The 20000-nt window shown below is 43.4% G+C and overlaps 2 protein-coding genes across 2 annotated transcripts in view; one reads left to right on the top strand and one right to left on the bottom strand.

The window, feature by feature from the left end:
* Positions 1-650, top strand: part of mlc1 (modulator of VRAC current 1) — a 16801-nt gene extending 16151 nt beyond the window's left edge. The window contains exon 12 of the mRNA XM_063197377.1: positions 1-650. This exon is cut by the window's left edge and continues 21 nt beyond it. Coding sequence (XP_063053447.1) covers positions 1-60 — 60 coding nt within the window. The 3' untranslated portion in view covers positions 61-650.
* A 7062-nt stretch (positions 651-7712) lies between these two features.
* The window catches only part of slc24a1 (solute carrier family 24 member 1), a 20051-nt gene continuing 7763 nt past the window's right edge, over positions 7713-20000 (bottom strand). Inside the window, exons 5-10 of the mRNA XM_063197840.1 lie at positions 16164-16244; positions 15529-15767; positions 14376-14657; positions 13433-13522; positions 11338-11504; positions 7713-7966 (exon numbers count right to left, since the gene is read on the bottom strand). Of these exons, the coding sequence (XP_063053910.1) occupies positions 7717-7966; positions 11338-11504; positions 13433-13522; positions 14376-14657; positions 15529-15767; positions 16164-16244 (1109 nt within the window). The 3' untranslated portion in view covers positions 7713-7716. The remainder of the gene's footprint in view (positions 7967-11337; positions 11505-13432; positions 13523-14375; positions 14658-15528; positions 15768-16163; positions 16245-20000) is intronic.

Raw genomic sequence — 20000 nt, forward strand, 5'->3', positions numbered from 1 at the left:
TTGAGGGACTTTGATAAGGACAAGGCTTGGAAGGCTGTAGTGGTACAGATGGCCCAGTGAGAAGACAGGAGACGAAAGATACATACATGCCTAAAAAATGTGACATCCACACACATTGCTAGTTAGCACCAGTGTTGCCAGATTGGGTGGTTTACCGGCCAATTGGGCTGCTTGGGATGGCCGTCTTCGGGTAAAAATGGCACTTGGGTTGGCTGTTCTGTCTTTTGGGGTGGGAATCATCAATCTCATCAAGGCAACCCTGCTTAGTACTAGAGTTGCCACCTGTCCCGTTTTTTTCCTGATTGTCCCAGTTTTTAATGGCCTGTCCCAGAAGAAAATACTTTCCTGGACACAGAATGAAGCCATTCTAAACAAGTAAAAATGTCATTTGAGTTTGAAATGTCCATTTTTTTGTCAGATAGAGATGGCAACCCTTCTCACTACTTGCAGAGCAATCCTACCAGTAGTCAATAGAATGTACAGTGTGTATAAGTGTTACAGCAATGCGAGACCTGTATGGTGTGGTAGGTGATGCAATGCCATGAGTTCCCAGTTACAAGTAGTTTAACTTTTGTGCGACTAACTGAGAAACTATAGTAGGAGGTAGCAATAAGTGATGTATGTGAATGTAGCTAGAGAGAGAGAGAGAGAGAGAGAGAGAGAGAGAGAGAGAGAGAGAGAGAGAGAGAGAGAGAGAGAGAGAGAGAGAGAGAGAGAATAAGTGATGAGTGATGGTCTGCGAGAGGAAGAGTGAGTAGTAAAGGCTAGTCTTGTGCAAATGAACAGGATTGGGTGTTGAGTGAGAGAGATGTGAGACACGAGTGAACAATTGAGGGTATTTGACACATTCACAGAAAATGTCATTGAGGGAGTAGCCTAAGTAAATGAATGAATGAGTGAGTGAGTTATTGTACAATTGAGTGTGTGAGTGAATGAGTGAGTCTGCAACGGAATGATTATGTGAGTGAGTGACTGACTGAATGAATGAATGGATGAGCAAGCTAACTGACAAGTCAGAACACTGCAATGTTCTTGACAATTTACTTGACACAGGCGTCATATGCATGAGATGACGTCATAACAGTGTTCATACAGTGTCATACCATAGTCCCATAGCCAGAGTCAGTCATAAACATAATGTCAATGTCATAAACGTTTTATGGTTATGAAGCGTTAGCATTGTTAGGGGTGCCTTTACCATAACCGAATGTCGCTTTAATGACAGCCATCATAAAATGTGTATGACATCATTGAGAGCATGTTTATGACATGGCTATGACTGCGTTACGACACTGCTATGACACGGTCACGTCACGCCTATGACACCGGCGTCAAGTAAAGTGTTACTAAACACTATGTGATGTACATATAGGCTAGTGATGAAACAAGCGTGACCCTGTGTAAGTAAGCTGCACAGCAGTGAAGTAAGCAAGCACTTGAATGAGCAGCATAGAGATTAAGGCCTATTTCACAACGCCCATGTCAGTCAGACATTTAAAGAGATTAAAGTAACACCCTTAGTGTTTGTATCTATGTAGCCTATGTATGTACCACATTGGCCTGTGACTCTAGAACCGCGACAGAGAGCTCACAAGCACCTCTGACTTTGAGAGGGCATCTGTGTGGCCTAACATTGTACGCTACTCTACTCTAGATGCATGAATATGACAGACCTTTACTGTAGATCCACTTAACTGAACCTGATCTCAGCAAACGTTTGATACCCTCCTTCTCCCATGCTACCAAGACAGACGTTGCACAGACATCACTGCATGTGTCCTCCAGGACCAGCTGCAGTTGGTTTGCCGCAGCATTACGTGTGCAGACCGTTTGATGGATCAAAATAGAGCCGATATTCAGTACTTTTTTATCCTATGCTACAAATTGTCCAATAAAGCCATTCAAATGTGCTACAGTAGATGTCCCTAGGGCTAGGGTTATGGTCTGGGTTATGGCTATGTTAAAATCCTATGCTGTAGGATAATTTGCAGATGTAGGATGCCTTGTCAGAACACTGGTAGATGCCATTTAACACTGGTGCCTGCACTAATAGAACAATCTAGAACAATCTAGAACAATCTAGAACAATCTTTGTATGTACAATCATTAATGTGATGCTTGGTCTTCCTGGTACCAACCAACAGAAGTGCTCAGATATTCCTCTATTTTGACAAAGTCTTCCTGCTGTAATTTACTGTATACTGTATGTGTATAGCAAAGATAATGTATGTATGTACATGAAACTGACCAACAATTAGTTCTCTTTTCTGGATTTTATGTATATTAGTTGTATTGTGTTTGTGGATTTGATTGTAATAATAAAAATGACTACTGATCTTTTGTGGATGCACTTTCTTGATCATGATGAGGTAGGGTAGATGCCAGTTGACATGCTGTTAAGTTGAAAGCATTGTAACTGGTATATATTACAACTCCCCCCCCCCCCCTGTAATGTCTTGTACTGCCTAGTTACAGCAAAAAGGAATGCATTTCAGTAATTGACTATACTTTTGTAATGTGTTACTCCCAACAATGGTTATCTGTCCTAACTCCCTATGAAGCTGACAGGGTGAGGGTTCACAAACAGGTCAGATGTCCCGGGACCGGGCAGAGAAGGAGTCCTCATTTCATTGTGTGTTTGTTTGTTTGTTTATTTATTTATTTATTTTTCGGGGGGGGGATTCAAATGTCTTTGCCCTGGGCCCAGCCAAAGCTGTCAGCGGCCCTGTGGTGACTGACTGCTGTGATGAGAATGAGAGTTCATGCTCTCAGGTGGCGCCTCTTCATCTGGCCGCCGTGTGTGTGTGTGTGTGTGTGTGTGTGTGTGTGTGTGTGTGTGTACGTGTGTTTGTCCGTGCGTGTGTGTGTGTGTATGTGTGTGTGTGTGTGTGTGTGTGTGTGTGTGTGTGTGTGTGTGTGTGTGTGTGTGTGTGTGTGTGTGTGTGTGTGTGTGTGTGTGTGTGTGTGTGTGTGTGTGTGTGTGTGTGTGTGTGTGTGTGCGTGCGTGCGTGTGTGTGCATGCGTGCGTGTGTCTGGTTCTTTTGAGCACCCCTGATTGGATTGTCTTCAATCAGACAAAGTCCTGGAACAAGAGCTCATACAATCACTCAGAATTCTCTCTCCCACACTCACACAAATACACCCACCCCTATGTGTACGCACATGCACGCGCGCGCAGACACACACACACACACACCCACATACACACAAACACAGGCATGCTGGCTTCCTTCATTGATGTTAAATCAGCCCCAACGGGTGGCAATGGCCCCTGTCTCAGGTTAAAGTCATCAGCCTTCACAATGAAGTTGAGCACACTCACAGATACCATTTGACCTCATGTGTACGTCTGTGTGTGTGTGTGTGTGTGTGTGTGTTTGGTGAGGGGGGTTGGTTGGCGTGTTCAGTGTACGTGTCTAGTGTGTGTCTCTGTCTGTATTCGACACACGCGCGCGCACACACGTGCGCGCCGCACACACACACACATACAAACAGACATGTTAATGCCACCTTACGCGACTGCAGAAATGTATGTGGTATTGTGGTAAGCGGATGGACAACAACATGAGGATGCACCTTCCACACGCTGGGGAGATCATACACACCACACACTGTAGCCAAATGTTTATTGACTGAATATACAATCACAGGATGAAAATTGAAAAAGAGAAATACATCAAATGCCCTTTGAGACTGCCTTGGCTACTATATTGAACTGTTGTTGCCCACACATCCAAAAACATCTGACCTGGACAACCAAATGAGAAGATAAAAAAATGAAAAAAGGTCTGCTTGAACCAGAATTTTGCCAATCCCGTTTAAAAAAAACAAACTGTGTGAAACTCACAACATAACACAAAAAAGTGGGAACAGAAAAGTTTTGATTGAAGCACTTTTTTGTTAAAACATTTTTTAGCTTGTTCTGCTGACCTCTGCCACATACTGTGAGGTATTAGTAAAGTTTACAGTGCGAAAGATTGGCCGCCCATCTTCTCTGACTTCAAACTAAATTTGTAAAAAAAATAAAGTTTCTGTTCTGTTTCCAGCTTACAGTATGCATACATCCGTTCTTTTCTTAAAACCCAAACACATACTGTGTACTGCATGAAGTTGTTTTGTTATTGGTTATGTTTGTACTGTATGGTTCATCATTGAGTAGACTGCACTGGTTCTTCAGAAGAAATGTTTAAAGGTGCACCGCACAATATTTTTACAAGTTTATTTCCAGAATTCGAGCTGCCCATTCACAAATGTTCCCTTTTCCATGCAAACTTACCACCACCATCGAATTCTAAGTATTCATTACAACTGGGAAAATTGCACTTTTCATACATGAAAAGGGGATCTTCTCCGATGTCCGCCATTTTGAATTTCCAGAAATAGACAGTTTTAACTGTAAAACATACTGTACTTTTGTCATACTAGTAAATATTAGTTCATTATTTAGTAAATATTAATGAAAAGATCAAATTTGGCAGTAGACAGTACAGTTTCAGTGAGCAGCATAATTGCAGTACCTACTCTGGCCACCACCTTACACGGTGCATCTTTAAAACTGTAAAAAATACTATGCCTTGTGTAACGTTGTACGTAAATTGTAGGGCAAAGATTATTGTGACGGTTTGCATATTTATATTACAGTAATGCAGCCAGTCAAACAAATAAAACATCAAAAACAGTGGTATACTCCTGGTCATTTCTGTGCAAGTTTAATTTCACCTGCAAATTGATGGGAATGTATGCGCACATGAATGCCTACACACATGTACTAAGACAAAAAAATAAAACGGACAAAGAAAATACGTACATTTTACATCAAGCACAAAGAACCTTTAGCTTGTGTATGCTAACAATACACATCATAATCCTTTTTTTTCTTTTTTACAAAAACATTTCAGCAGTTAGTCAAACTTAGATGATTTACAGAGAGTTGGGTCGACGGTGGTAGTGTACAATAGTCCCTGAAGTGGAACAAATCTGGGGTGCATTTCTCGAAAACGTAGTTGTCAGCCTGTTGGCAACTTGGGTAGTTGCCAATGGGAAATTGCATTGCAACCAACAAAGTAGCTAACGTAGTTAGCAACCACGCTTTCCAGACATGCACCCCTGCACACCTCTCCAGGTACTCTTTCAAGTCGACGCCACAATCCACCACACACACCAAACAAAGACACATGACTCCACACAACAACAAACAGACAGACAAACAAGCAAACCAAAGCCAACATGACAGATTTAAGTTCTCCCGTGCTGCAGTCCAGTACTTGCAGGTATAGCACAGGTAGGAACAATGTCCAGCAGGCAGAGTGTGGAGAGTGGAATATCAGTAAGAGTGGTGTCAATCTCTGCCAAGGGTAAACACTCACTCACACACATACATACACACACACACACACACGCACGCACGCACACACACATGCACAGACACACAATCACACAATGTAACACATCTCAATCCATTAATCCTCTTATTCACTCTCTCTGTGTCTTCACACACAGCAGTAATCTGGCCCACACGTTGTTTCAATGCAGTTCGTAAGGGACCGATGCGTCACCTGGTGCCCTGGTGCTATCACATTCGGTAATACAACCGTTCATTATTTCAAACAAGATATGATTGAAGTTTAGTGGGAGAAAAAAACTGTGGTTTTGAGTTTTGTAACACACACACACACACACACACACACACACACACACACACACACACACACACACACACACACACACACACACACACACACACACACACACACACACACACACACACACACACACACACACACACACACACACACACACACAAAACATGCACACACACACACACACACAAAACCATGACAGATAACAAAAGATGTGAGTGCACCAAGAAACACAGGTCTCTGTTGTTAGCAAGCGAGCAGTTCATAGTGAACAATTAACACACTTATGACCCTGATGGAAAGAGTGGAAACTGCAGTCAGGAACTCAGAGAGAGAGAGAGAGAGAGAGAGAGAGAGAGAGAGAGAGAGAGAGAGAGAGAGAGAGAGAGAGAGAGAGAGAGAGAGAGAAAATATAGAGAGAGCGAGACAGAGAGAGAGAGAGTGTGTACTACGCGCATTTGTGTGCGCGCGCCTGTGTGTGCGCGACTGTGTGTGCGTGTTTAAATGTGTGTCCAGTTACGTAGACACGAAGAGAAGAGGCCAGGCCTGTGGTGTGGACATGAGGCAGATGATGATGAGGTCCTCTGCCATGGCATGACATTCCAGTGAGTGTGTGTGTGTGTGTGTGTGTGTACATTTCCCCCGTGTGTGTGTGTACATTTGTGTGCACCGCCTTGAAGGGAAGAAAGGACATTGTACTCCTTTAGGTGGGCAAAGAACAGACGAATGACGCGGTTCTTAGGATTGCGACCCCACGAGGTGTGTGTGTATGTGTGTGCGTGTGTGTGTGTGTGTGTGTTTGTGTGTGTGTGCATGCAGTATGCATGTGAGTGTGCATGGAGACAAGAAGTCAGTGATGTAGTCCTTCAAATGCACACCTCCAGATTGAGCATGGGTAGCTGATGATGACGCGTCCTTTAGATGGTTTAAAAAATCTCCCGCACACTGACCATTTCGCTGTTCTTTCTTTAAACGACGTTTCGGTACTAGACCTTCATCAGTTGCCTGATGAAGGTCTAGTACCGAAACGTCGTTTATTAAAGAAAGAACAGCGAAATGGTCAGTGTGCGGGAGTTTTTTTAAACTATTGCTGAGTGACCCATGGTGCCATTTCCGACGCACCTGCCAGCTGAGGTGTGCGAAAAAAGCCGAAGTTTAGCGTCCTTTAGATGGACATTGGACACATGGTGATGCGGTTCCTTAGATGGACATTGGACATGTGGTGACGCTGTCCTTTAGATGGACACAGGAATCTCTGGGCTCTAGATGGACACAGGGCATATGATGATGTGATCCTTTAGCCACGAAGAGTGCGCAGTGAAATCATTTTCTAGATACTATTTGTTGCTGAGTTGTATTATTTATAGGGCAGAAGTTTGGGCCAATATTTGTGAAAATTTCAAGTGGGCCTCAAAAGTGGGAAAATGTTGGGAAATGTTGGGGACACGGTCCTTTAGATCCATATCGGACATACGATGATGCTGTCCTTTAGTTGGACAGAGGACATACGATGATGCTGTCTTTTAAATGGGCACAGGACATACGATGATGCTGTCTTTTAAATGGGCACAGGACATACGATGATGCTGTCTTTTAAATGGGCACAGGACATACGATGATGCTGTCTTTTAAATGGGCACAGGACATACGATGATGCTGTCCATTAGATGGAGGCAGGACAATAATGGATGGGGTCCTTTAGATGATGCGGTCCATTAGATGATGTGATCCATTAGAAGATGCGATCCATTTGATGGACAGAGGACATATGATGCTGTCTTTTAAACGGGCACAGGACATACGATGACGCTGTCCATTAGATGGAGACAGGACATACGATGACGCTGTCCATTAGATGGAGACAGGACATACGATGATGCGGTCCTTTAGATGAGGCGGTCCTTTAGATGATGTGGTCCATTAGATGATGCGGTCCACTAGATGGAGACGGGACATACGATGACGCTGTCCATTAGATGGAGACAGGACATACGATGATGCTGTCTTTTAAACGGGCACAGGACATACGATGACGCTGTCCATTAGATGGAGACAGGACATACGATGATGCGGTCCACTAGATGGAGACAGGACATACGATGATGCGGTCCTCCAGCATGACGCTGAGCACCAGGAAGATGAAGTAGAGCAGGAACATGGTGGAGCCCAGCACCTTGTTCATCTTCCACTTGCAGGAGGCGATGGAGATGATGACGAAGAGCAGCATGAGGAAGAGCAGCACGATGGCGCAGAAGAGCCCGTTGCTGCTCACCGCCACCGGGGAGAAGTTGTTGATGCTGGACCACAGCAGCCACGGCACCGGCAGACTGGATGGTGGAGAGAAGAAAGAAATAAAGCAGAATGAATAATACGGTATATAATAAATAAATAGAATAATTAAGAATAAAAGTAGAGAAGTTGTTAATGCAGGACCACAGCAGGCAGACTGCAGGGAGGACAAAAGAAAAGAATAAATAAGACCACAGGCACCGGCAGACTGCGGGAAGAAAGACATAAGATTACATTACATTACATTACATTGCATTTGGCAGACACTTTATAACCAAAGCGACTTCCAAAAGAGGACATAATCATAGCCAACATCACTAGCAAATACAAAGTGCACAGGGGATAGAAGATAGAAGATAGAATGAATGATACATAATAAATAAATAGAATAATTAAGAATAAAAGTAGAGAAGATGTTAATGCAGGACCACAGCACAGCAGGCAGTCTGCAGGGCGGACAAAAGAAAAGAATAATTAAGAAGAAAAGTGATAAAAGTAGAGAAGCTGTTGATGAAGTGCCACAGCTAGGGCACCAGCAGACAGACTGCAGGAAGGAGAAAAGAAAGAAATAAAAAAGAATAAATAACGATAAAAGTCATAAAAGTAGTTAGTAATAACTAATAAATGTTGTTAGTGCAAGTCCACAGCGGCAGGGAAGAGAAAAGAAAGAAGTAAGATAATAAGATATATAAGATAAGATAAATATGAATTAAAGTAGATAAATTGTTAATGGATAGAAATTATGTGAGAAAGATGAACACTCAGGAGAGCATGCAGAGGTGGTGATGTATACGGTCACTGTAGATACAGAAGACAAATAGACAAAGGATAAGAATAGAGGGCATTTACAACAGCCCTGGAGAGAGACAGGATACACTCCATTGCCCCTGCTGCTGTTGCTGCTGCCCAGATCAAGATGCCAGTGCTCTTGTGCTGAGGCACAGTATGATGATCAGGGCTGGACAGGGACTGCAAACCGGCCTGGCCATTTTTGGCATTGACCAGCCCCTCATGCCCACCCCCATACTACAATCATGATGGGCTCAGTCCACTGTTTATTAACCTGTTAAGACCCAGCGTTATAATTTGCTGTTACCAGAATGGCAATGACCAAGTCATAGTGCATTTCTAAAGGCCCTGTGTTATGTCATAGTACATTATTGTAGTATTATGGTAGTTCACTTTTCAATGACTATTATAGTGTGCATTAAGGGGCTACAGATGAATTAGGGGCCGGTCTCTAAGGGAAATTTTGAAAATAAAAAAAAAAGCATCGGCCCCTGAGGACTGTCGGCCCACCGGAGAAATGCCCTGTATGCCAGGCTACAGAGAGAGAAATGCCCTGTATGCCAGACTACAGAGAGAGAAATGCCCTGTATGCCAGATTACAGAGAGAGAAATGCCCTGTATGCCAGATTACAGAGAGAGAAATGCCCTGTATGCCAGACTATTAGTGCAGCCCTGATGATGACTCAGTCGCTCTTGACTGCATCTCAGTCTGAGGCAGCGCACTCCAGTCTACAGCAACCATTCATTACAATTCAAACATGGCTTCTCCACATCTTCTGTATCAATAACAATAACAAGCCGAAGTAGAGAGCTATACGCTAGAGGCAAACAAGATTCTTCACTGTGAGGGGAGACACTACATGAGTGGGAGAGAAATATGCTACGATAGAATAAGCTTTTATTCAATATCTTTATAGAAGATAGTTATGAATATCCAGTGTTTCTTTTACATTGGAATATTGAAAAGGAAAATGCCCCAAAAAGCTGCTTGAAGCTTCTTGACGACGAGGAAACCCAGCACAAAGGCAGACACTCATAGGGATAGCAAACTGAAACCCCCTGTAACATGAAAGACAGAGAAGAGATGGGAAAAGACCCAGGCCGGGATTCGAACCTGGGTCCCCATGGGTCTGCAAGTCTATTTACGCTCAGGGCCTTAGCATGCTGCGCCACAGCAACCCCCTGGTAAGCGCCTCTTTTGTACACGTCTCTGTTCCGCCTACCCTACCAAGCCGGCACCATCCACCCCATGGTACACAGATCGATCAGCTCAATGGAGCAGTCGTGACTCCCCCTAGCCCAGCCTTACCAAACGTAAGCACTTTACCTTCCACGTTACTTCAGGACCAGGTGTGCTGGGAGTGCTTTGGTCAGACAACTGTCTAATCAGCAAATGGGGGAGGGATAAGGGAGGGAGGGGGGGCACATTTGAAACTTCAACGGAATTCACTACTCCCCTCGTTTTTCATTTTAACAGATTTCAGCCCTCCCACCACTAATCATTTCTCAATTCGGACGTTCCACATCCTCTGTATGAGTCACATTAGAGGGTATGGCCAGAAAAGACTAGATCTGCTTTATCTAAACATTTCGAATTCAGTTCTCAATTCGGAAGTCGGTTATAGAGTTCTTCAAATCTGTTATGGGTTCTCTGACTTCCTCTGTGTCTCCCATTGCTGAACTTGACGCCAACTCTGTTTCTGGCTTTTCTTTTGATCTCATCTTTGGTTTTCGAGGACAGCTGCAATGTGTTTTTTTTTACCAAGGTACATTTCCTTTAAAAAAATCATTAGTAGTACTTTATTTAAACACATTTTAGGTTTTGAGTTCACCGATCACACTGCCAACGCCATTGATCACCCCACCGGAACCGGATCCACTGGGCAGCTAATGATTGAGGCAGTTTCCAACTTTCCGACCAGACTAGATCAATCAGCGTGACTCACACCACTGTAGTGGTTCTCAAGGGGAGCTCTACAGCCCCCCAGGGGGGCGTTAAGGATCCTTATGGGAGTTAGGGGGGCGTTGAGAAGGATACAGCTGAGAGGGGCGGTGTTCAGTTGACATTGGGGGCCATTAGTCTAATTTATTTTTTTAATATTAAAAGAGGCATTGACAGGCCTATGATGAGGTCAAGGGGGCGTTGGGAGGCTTATAATGAGGTCAAGAGGGCGTTTGTTCAAAAAAGGTTGAGAAGCACTGGCCTTCTGTGATATTGAAGATGCCGGAGGCTACTGCACTGGACACGGGCATGTTCCTCAGAAATACAATGTATAAGGCCGGCTTCACAACAAGGCGTCGAAGAGTCGCGGGACGGAAGCGATTTTTACCGGCGGTGGCGAAAATACAAACATATCTGTCCTTCCACACCAACCGGCGGTAGTCGGGTGTCAGCGGAGCAGGAGTCGGCTCCGCTCCGTGCTGCATTTGGAAAATAGAACTTGAGCGGATTTTGGGCGGCAATGGCCAGCGGTGTCCCATTCAAATGAATTACAAAGTAGTGCGCTAGCTTTGGCTGTGGGGGTTTAGAACAGGACTGGCCGCGCACGCCGGCGATGAGAGACAGCGAGAGAGAGAGAGAGAGAGAGAGAGAGAGAGAGCGAGAGAGGTTGTGACTCACCCTACTGTGATGTCGAAGATGTTGGATCCGACTGAGCTGGACACAGCCATGTCTCCCAGGCCCTTCCTGGCCACGATCACGCTGGTGATGAGGTCGGGGATGGAGGTGCCTGCCGCCAGGATGGTCAGGCCCATGATCTCCTCCGAGATGCCCACCGTCTCACCCACCTAGGTAGTGGAGTACAGGTTACAGTACAGTTAGATACAGACGTTAGGTACAGGGTATTGGTTACAGTCCCTGGAGCAATGTGGTTCATGCACCTTGCTCCTCAAAGATGCCCACCGTCTCACCCACCTAGGTAGTGGAGTACAGGTTACAGTACAGTTAGATACAGACGTTAGGTACAGGGTATTGGTTACAGTCCCTGGAGCAATGTGGTTCATGCACCTTGCTCCTCAAAGATGCCCACCGTCTCACCCACCTAATTGTGGAGTAGGCTAGATTAGATTGCAGTTAGAGACAGACTGTACAGTTCTTTTAGGTACAAGGTATTGGTTACAGTCCCTGGAGCAATGTGGTTTATGCACCTTGCTCCTCAAAGATGCCCACCGTCTCACCCACCTAATTGTGGAGTAGGCTAGATTAGATTGCAGTTAGAGACAGACTGTACAGTTCTTTTAGGTACAAGGTATTGGTTACAGTCCCTGGAGCAATGTGGTTTATGCACCTTGCTCCTCAAAGATGCCCACCGTCTCACCCACCTAGGTAGTGGAGTACAGGATTTTTGTATACTTGTAGACATGTAAAAGTTTTATCTTTGTTTTATCTTTTATGTGTGACGTGCTTTAAAGTCAGCTGGTGTAGTTGTGGAGGTGTGACCTCCCTGTCAATTATCAACAGGGACTAAGGAGAATACAATGAGTGCGTTTACATGCAGTTCAGTATCCCGAATAAGAGGCATATCCCGGTTATGATCATATTCGGGATAAGGTGTTTATATGCGCACAGAACGTTATATCCCAGTCTACATTCTTGGTCGTTATAGAATTCTCTTCAAATGCGTGTAGCCTGGATACCAGCAACAGCGTTCCATGGGAAGCCCCTGTATTCGGGATAAGGTGTATACATGCGTCAGTATCCCGACTTCTTTCGGAAAACTCCACCTAGCATATCCCGATTTCTCAGTATCCCGAATAAGGGCTTATTCGGGATACTGAAGTGTTTATATGCGCAAACGCAAATTCGGGATACTTAATATCCCGATCATATTCGGGATACTGAACTGCATGTATACGCACTCAATGTCATGCTCTCCCGCACCTGGACCATCATCCTAAGAGGACAACTCCAACTGCAGGTGTGACCAACCTGTCATTATTGACAAGGAGGTCACACAACAACATCAGCTTTAAGCACGCATCAACAAAGATAAAACTTTTACATGTCCATGACCATCCATTTGACACTCCTCTGTCAGCAGGATAACTCCAAAAGCTGTGAAGTTGGTGGAAATGATTAAAGTGAGAAGTGATCCACAGCTATCATATAGTGTACTTGGACATGGTAGCATCTGCCATTGTAGTTAATGCAGGGACTGCCTCATGATTGGGGATGCTTCGTAATATCTACATAATATCACACAGTTGTCAAATTACTCAATGGCTACGTTTACAAGAGACATTTAATTCCCAATTAACTCCATCTCATTCTGAATAAAGCTTAATTCCGCCTTGAAAACGTTATGTAAACACCCCTTAATTCGGAATTAAAGGAAAGATCAAAGTAAAATCGACGGAATTATTTAATTCTGAATTATTAACTCGGAATTAAAAACATCATGTATCCTAAATGTAGTGAGTGACATAGGTATCCCAGTTAAGATGCATGTGAACAATTGCTATGGATTGGTTTTACATTCTAGTTTCTAAGATTTGATTTGATTTTTTTTTCCATTTTTGATGTAACTTTGATTCCTCATTTTCTGTTAATGTAATGTATGTGTACTATTACCTTATCTTTTAAAGCATATTTTATGTACCTCTAATCATGTTTTTTGTTGTGTTTCAAGTGTTCTGAGACGAGACCATGCTAAGGTGATACCACACCACACCATAATAAATTGAATTGAGTTGAGGTGAATTTAAGATCGGCTGACCTGATGCGCCCACCACACCATCAGGTAGGAGAAGACTGCAATCCATATGATGGAGCCCACGAAGGTGATGACGAAAAACCTCCTAGAGGCCTAGAGAACATATACGACAAAGATGGAATATTACATCACATTAAGCAGATGCTGTGAAAACACAAAAACACAACAAAAAGCTTGGCTACATGAAGCTCAGGGCCCGCCAATCAGAGCGGCCAACAGATGAGCAACAAAAGTGTCATAGTGAACCAGAGAGAATACAAGAAGAGTCTAATCCCTCTTTTCCACTACAGGTTTTCTGGTAGACCTACCGCTCTACACAATGCGACTCGGCCGCCACTTTTTACTTTACGATTGAGCTGTGTCGTGCCTATTCGAAAAGCAAAAAGTGATGGCCAAGTCACGCTGTGTCGAGCTGTAGGAGAACCAGAAAACTGGCAGTGGAAAGAATCTTAAGTATCTCTGGTCGGTCTACAATGGTTACAAGCAGAATGCAAGCATTCCGGCATTCACTGTTGCTTATGCCTCCATCATGCCACTCAAAACACTTTTGGCACTTTTGTCACCAGATCATATCCAGAAAGTCAATTACTTTCAGCGTCATTGTCACTCTTGTCACCTTTGGGGTGTTTTCACAATCTTTTTTTTGACCATCCTATAAAAGAATGTGTTCTACAACAATGCAGGATTCTGAAGTTGGAGCCCAAATTTCTTTAGAGCCCTCATTATCCAAACATTGCGGTAAGCAGAAGAGAATTCCAGCTCAAATGATTTGTGCAAAACAAAAAAACAGATTCCAGGATCCATAACTGTCTTAGAGGTTGTGATTTTAATTAACAGTGCCCTTTAATGTATTATTAATTAAGATTATCAATGTTAAGATTTCAATTTTTATTTGTTCAAGAGTGTACTAAAGGTTCTGATGTAGGCCTGTCGAGATAGCACTTACCGGATTTCGTATGTCAGGCACAGTCAGCCAAAGGGGGAAGACAATGGGGAGGAGGAGGAGGTACGTGACTTGCTTACGCCGCGTCTCTGGCCACGCTAGCGAAAGTGGCTCCTCTTCCTCCTCTTCCTCCTCCTCCAACTCTCCCTCTCCTCCTTTTCCCTGTTCCTCCCCATCCTCCTCCTCATCATCGTCATCGTCACTGTCTTCGTCACTGTCGTCACTATCGCTCTCGCTGTCCTCACTGCCCTCTCCACCTTCCTCTGCAGCGGCAGCCCCTTCCTCCTTCAAGGGTCAAATTGCAAATAACAGTGAGGACGGGAATTCAGAAAAACATCAGAGATGGTGATTTGTGCTCTTGTCAAAATGTTAAAGCCCTTTCAGCTGCATGATTGTATGAGCTGTGCAATACGTTTGAAAGTTATACTGTAGTGTGCATGTCCACAGAAACAGTAATCCAAGTGCCAGACAATTGTGGTGGATTAGTGTGAGAGGTCTGCATTGCACTGTGTATATGCTCCAAAAAATATATAATAATAATGAATAGGTGTGTATTTAGCCATCACACAGATTTAATCTTTAGAGGGGTGTGACCCTAATGACTCTTAACATCCGGACATATGCATTCATTGCCAAGTGGAGAAGGGGATGGTCAAGAGAAGTATACCTACTAGCGTTCCCCTACATCAGGAATGAATGTCATACTCATTTCTGTTCAGGGGCCACATACAACCAATATGATCTCAAGAGCCTGATCGCAAAACATTGCAAAGTGGATGAGAGCAGTACTGTATATCAGGAGCATTCACTATAAATGGTGAGGAAAAAAAGGAAAATTTGTTCTCCTGTATTGAAAACCTGAAATGTCAAAGAGCTGCAGCAACACTGTAATATGCTAGGGATTTACTTTTTTGAGATTCTTAGTTTTTTTTCTCACTCCATCCTGGGCGGAGTTGAACTATATAGCAGGGCGCATCCGGACCCCGGGCTTTATGTTTGACATCCCTGTCTTCCATCAGAAACTAAGATAGTTCCTTGGATGAGGACTGAAATGTCTTTAAAGCTCTAACTAAACTATGATCAAAGTATCTGGAAGAATCAGAATCTTCACAAACATCTCACCATACAAATTCCATCACACCATACAGTAGTTTACCTTCTGCTCCTCAGCTTTCTCTGTCGTTCCCTCCTCTTTCTCCTTCTCATCCCCTTTCTCTGCAGTCTCCTCCTCCTTTTCCTCCTTCTCTTCCTTCTCCTCGCCCTCTTCACCCTCTTCCTCCTCTTCATCATCGTCCTCGTCCTCTTCCTCCTCCTCTTTTTTAGCTTCTTCTTTCTTCTGCTCTTTGGCCTCTTCTTTCTTCTCCTCCTTTGATGCTCCACCCTTACCAGCAGCACCTATGACATCACATGGGAAACATGGCTTATAGTCGTTGTGGGTAGGGTGCGCACATCCACTTCAAGTCCAACTTCCAAGTCACTTGTTGCAGTTGACAGACAAAAGTGTCAGACAGTTTAAGAAGGTAGGTCTGCACACTGCAAAACGCTTCAAAAAATAAGCTCAATTGAATTAAAACAACAATGCTTCATCAGTCATATGGATAACAGGGAAGAAGCTGTGGCCTGTATCAGATGACCATTCAATCTACACCCACCCAGACAGGGCACCCAAAGGTGCCAATGAACTAGAGCGACAGATTGACACCTTTGGGTGCCCTGCCTGAGCGAGAGTAGATTAAAGGGTCATGTGATATAGGCCACAAGGAAGAATGGCAGTGTTGTGAACAGACATACTGTCAGCCTTCTCTTGCGACTTGGAGCCCGATCTGCCTCTTGCCATGTCGTTCAACATCTGAGCCTTGTCTTTGAATTTGACTGCAACAGAGTAAAAAACAACCCTGTTAGATGAAGTTGGTAGGGTACAGACTGTGAACAGACATGAAAAATACCACACAGAACCAGGGCTTTGAACCGCTATTTTTTTCCAAACGTTCCGTTCCGAACGGAAACAGAATTATAACGTTTCCGGTTATGAGTTCCACCAATAAATTGACGTTCCCGAACCGGTTAGAACAAAAAAATATTGTTCCCGGAACGGTTAATTTCGTTCCTGTCAGCTGATTACTCCCCATAGGCCTAACTGACGTTAATTAACCAAGAAAGACGGAAGTGCAAATGAGGCAGCCTACAGTCCAAACATTATTCAAGCAGATGAAAAGAATATCCTCCAGAATTTTGTCAGTCAGGGAAAACCTAAGCGGAGAAGCTGAGANTAAACCTCAATGATGAAAACTCAATGACTTGGGTCACGGGGAGCACTATGATGGACATTGTGAGTTTGTGCATATTTGAAGCGGCCATGGATGCCCAATAACGTAGAACATTCTCGGTGCGCTTTACACACGCTGCAATGTCTCACAATGATGCAATGGAAACTCTGCCCTTTTGTATGACAGTGGTTTCTCTTATTTAAGATGTGGAGTGGAGACTTTGTAATTCACAGCTCTCTCTCCATTCAGTCAGAGAATGTCTGATGTCACACAGGACGTGAACCTCAGCCGTCATGGTAACGTGCGCAGGAAAATAATAAGGCCTACTTTTTTTTGTTAGTTTGAGGAACGGTATTAACCGGTATTAACCGGTTACCATTATTTTTAAATAAGTGTTCCCGTTCCAGAACATAAAAAATAATAACGTTTCCGGTTTCGTTTCTGTTCCCTGTAAAATACAAAAAGTTCCCGGTTTTCGTTTTCGTTCCTTGAACCGGTTCAAAGCCCTGCACAGAACGCAAACACATAATGTCTGAGATACAGTATTGCCAAAACAAGATACATACATTTCCTTACTGATATGTATGAACAAACAAAATGTACAAAATTCAAATGTGCAGCAAATTATGCAAACATCTTCCTAACCACACACAGCGCACAAATCATTTTGGATTTACTTCAAAAGTGATCCGAAATAACACCACACCACAATGACACCACATCCACAGACATTATAGCAAAGAAAGAAATTATATTTGGCCACAATTACAATGCACAGTTAAACTGCAGTGGCAATTCAACACATAGAGTTAAAAAAAATCTTATTTGATTTGATTATTTGATCGTATTTGATTCCAGAGAACTCTTCCACAGTGTTGAATTAATTCTGCATTTTTTATTGTGCAGACAAAGCAGCTATCAACCAATTATGGACACATGATGTACAGAACATCACCCCAACACTGACACTGAAGCTACCATGCTTGATACCACACCCACATCACAACAGCTCTGGCTCACACTCTATCACACCATATCTCAATCAGACATCTATCACACCCATTCACAAGGACGTTGACTCACAGCACAGGCTTCACATCAGCAGCAACATAGAAACCATGTTCGCATAAAAAATACACCACTGAAGTCAAATACGGCACTGTCACAGTACCGTTTACAGACATGCAAGATTAAACAACTGGCAGGTATTTCTTTTGTAAATCGATACATTTGCACATATACTGTATGCTTCCAATTTTTTTTTCAATGAGACCCAAAAAAATTCTGCTTTTCATTTTACACAAATTTCGGTAACACTTTACTTGACGCCGGCGTCATACGTATGACATAACAGTGTCATAATAGTGATAATGCCGATGTCATAAACGTTTTATAGCCATGAAAAGTTGACATTGTTAGGCCTGTCTTGAAGGCAAAGTCATACAATATTTATTACATTGACATGATGTTTATGACACATTCATGACTGCATTATGACAATGTTATGACACCGTTATGTCATACGTATGATGCCGGCGGCAAGTAAAGTGTTACTCAAATTTCATTAGTTCTGCTTTAACCCAGTATGGTCCCTGTTACAAATGATCTGTTACCAGAATGCCAATGACCAAGTCGTATTGTCATAGTGGTGTATGGTAGTAACGTTTTTTCAGTGACTATTACAGCGCTCCACTGGCGGAACGGCGCGCATTAAGGGGCTGCGCTGCCTTGAAAGCTACACTATAATAGCCCTCATTCCCAAACACCTGCCAGTGGCTAACCCTTGCAAGAGAACGCCGTCTTTAGGTACCTTTCCCCTGCTGAGATGTACCTGCTTTCATCTCCCCATTGAGGATAGTTTCTGGCAAACAGGGACAATTGAAATACACATATCAACAGCCCAATAACCACGCTTAAAGTGATACTGTCCCATTTTTGGAAATAGGCTCATATTACACCTCCCCTTGAGTTAAATAATTGAGTTATACCTTTCTCTTGTACTTTCAAATGCTCTCTGAGTATGGCAGTGCAAATTTTACCTCAATGCTAGGAGTTAACATTGAGTCCGATGAGACCAGCTGGCGACTAACTGGTCTCATAAGACTCAATGTTAACTGCTAGCTTGGAGGTGAACTCAGAGAACGGCAGGAAGTACAGGAGAAAGATAAAACTCAATTGTTTAACTAAAGGGGAGGTGTAATATGAGCTTATTTACAAAAATGAGACAGTATCACTTTAAGAAAACATCTTACCAGCACACTTCAACTATAAAACAGTGAGTACGAAATAGCATAACTTTGTTTGAAAAGATGGATGGCATGATGGTAGGATGGCAAACTTTCTCAAGTGAATCAGGAAACATACATGTGTGGAGCAACGTGTCTGCTTTAGGGCAGTGACATAATTGAGGAAAAAACATCACATCATCAAACAGAAAGGTACTCTCTAGGGGGCTTAACAAAACACTATAGGTGGGAGTTAAAGGAAAATGCCACTATTTTGGGGCTTAATACAGTTAAAATCGTTGGCTGGGGTTTATAAAGGTGGTAAAGTGTCTTATTTTTCATGTGAAGCGTTGTCTTGCTTTAAGACAAGTTAAAAGAGGGAGTATGTCGCTAAGCTAGTGAAAGTCAATGCATCCATGTAGCATTGCTACATGCTACACGGATCCATTGACTTTCACTAGCTTAGCGACATGCTCCCTCTTTTAACTTGTCTTAAAACAAGACAGCGGCTTACATGAAAAATAAGACACTTTACCACCTATATAAACCCTGGCCAACGATTTTAACGGTATTAAGCCCCAAAATAGTGGCATACCCCTTTAAGGGGGTGAGACGTTGTGTGTGTCTGTCTGTCTATGGAAGGGAGATGCACAGTCAGAAGCAAGTGCTGAGAAAGTGTGTGTGTGTGTGTGTGTGTGTGTGTGTGTGTGTGTGTGTGTGTGTGTGTGTGTGTGTGTGTGTGTGTGTGTGTGTGTGTGTGTATGTGTGTGTGTGTGTATGTGTGTGTGTGTGTGTGTGTGTGTGTGTGTGTGTGTGTGTGTGTGAGAGAGAGAGAGAGAGAGAGAGGGAGTGAGGGTAAGAGAGAGAGAGAGCAAGAGCTAGAGAGAGAGAGAGCAAGAGCTAGAGAGAGAGAGAAAGAGCTAGAGAGAGAGAGGGAGAAAGAAAAAAAGAGAGAAAGACAAATAGAGCCCTGCATGTGTGGCAGGCAGTGAGAGTGAAAGTGAGAGTGAGAGAGAGAGCTAGAGAGAGAGAGAGAGCTAGAGAGAGAGAGCAAGAGCTGGAGAGAGAGAGCTAGAGAGAGAGAGAGCTGGAGAGAGAGAGTAAGAGAGAGAGAGAGAGCAAGAGCTAGAGAGAGA

This window comes from Engraulis encrasicolus, chromosome 4, assembly GCF_034702125.1.
Source record: "Engraulis encrasicolus isolate BLACKSEA-1 chromosome 4, IST_EnEncr_1.0, whole genome shotgun sequence".
Classification (NCBI taxonomy): domain Eukaryota; kingdom Metazoa; phylum Chordata; class Actinopteri; order Clupeiformes; family Engraulidae; genus Engraulis; species Engraulis encrasicolus.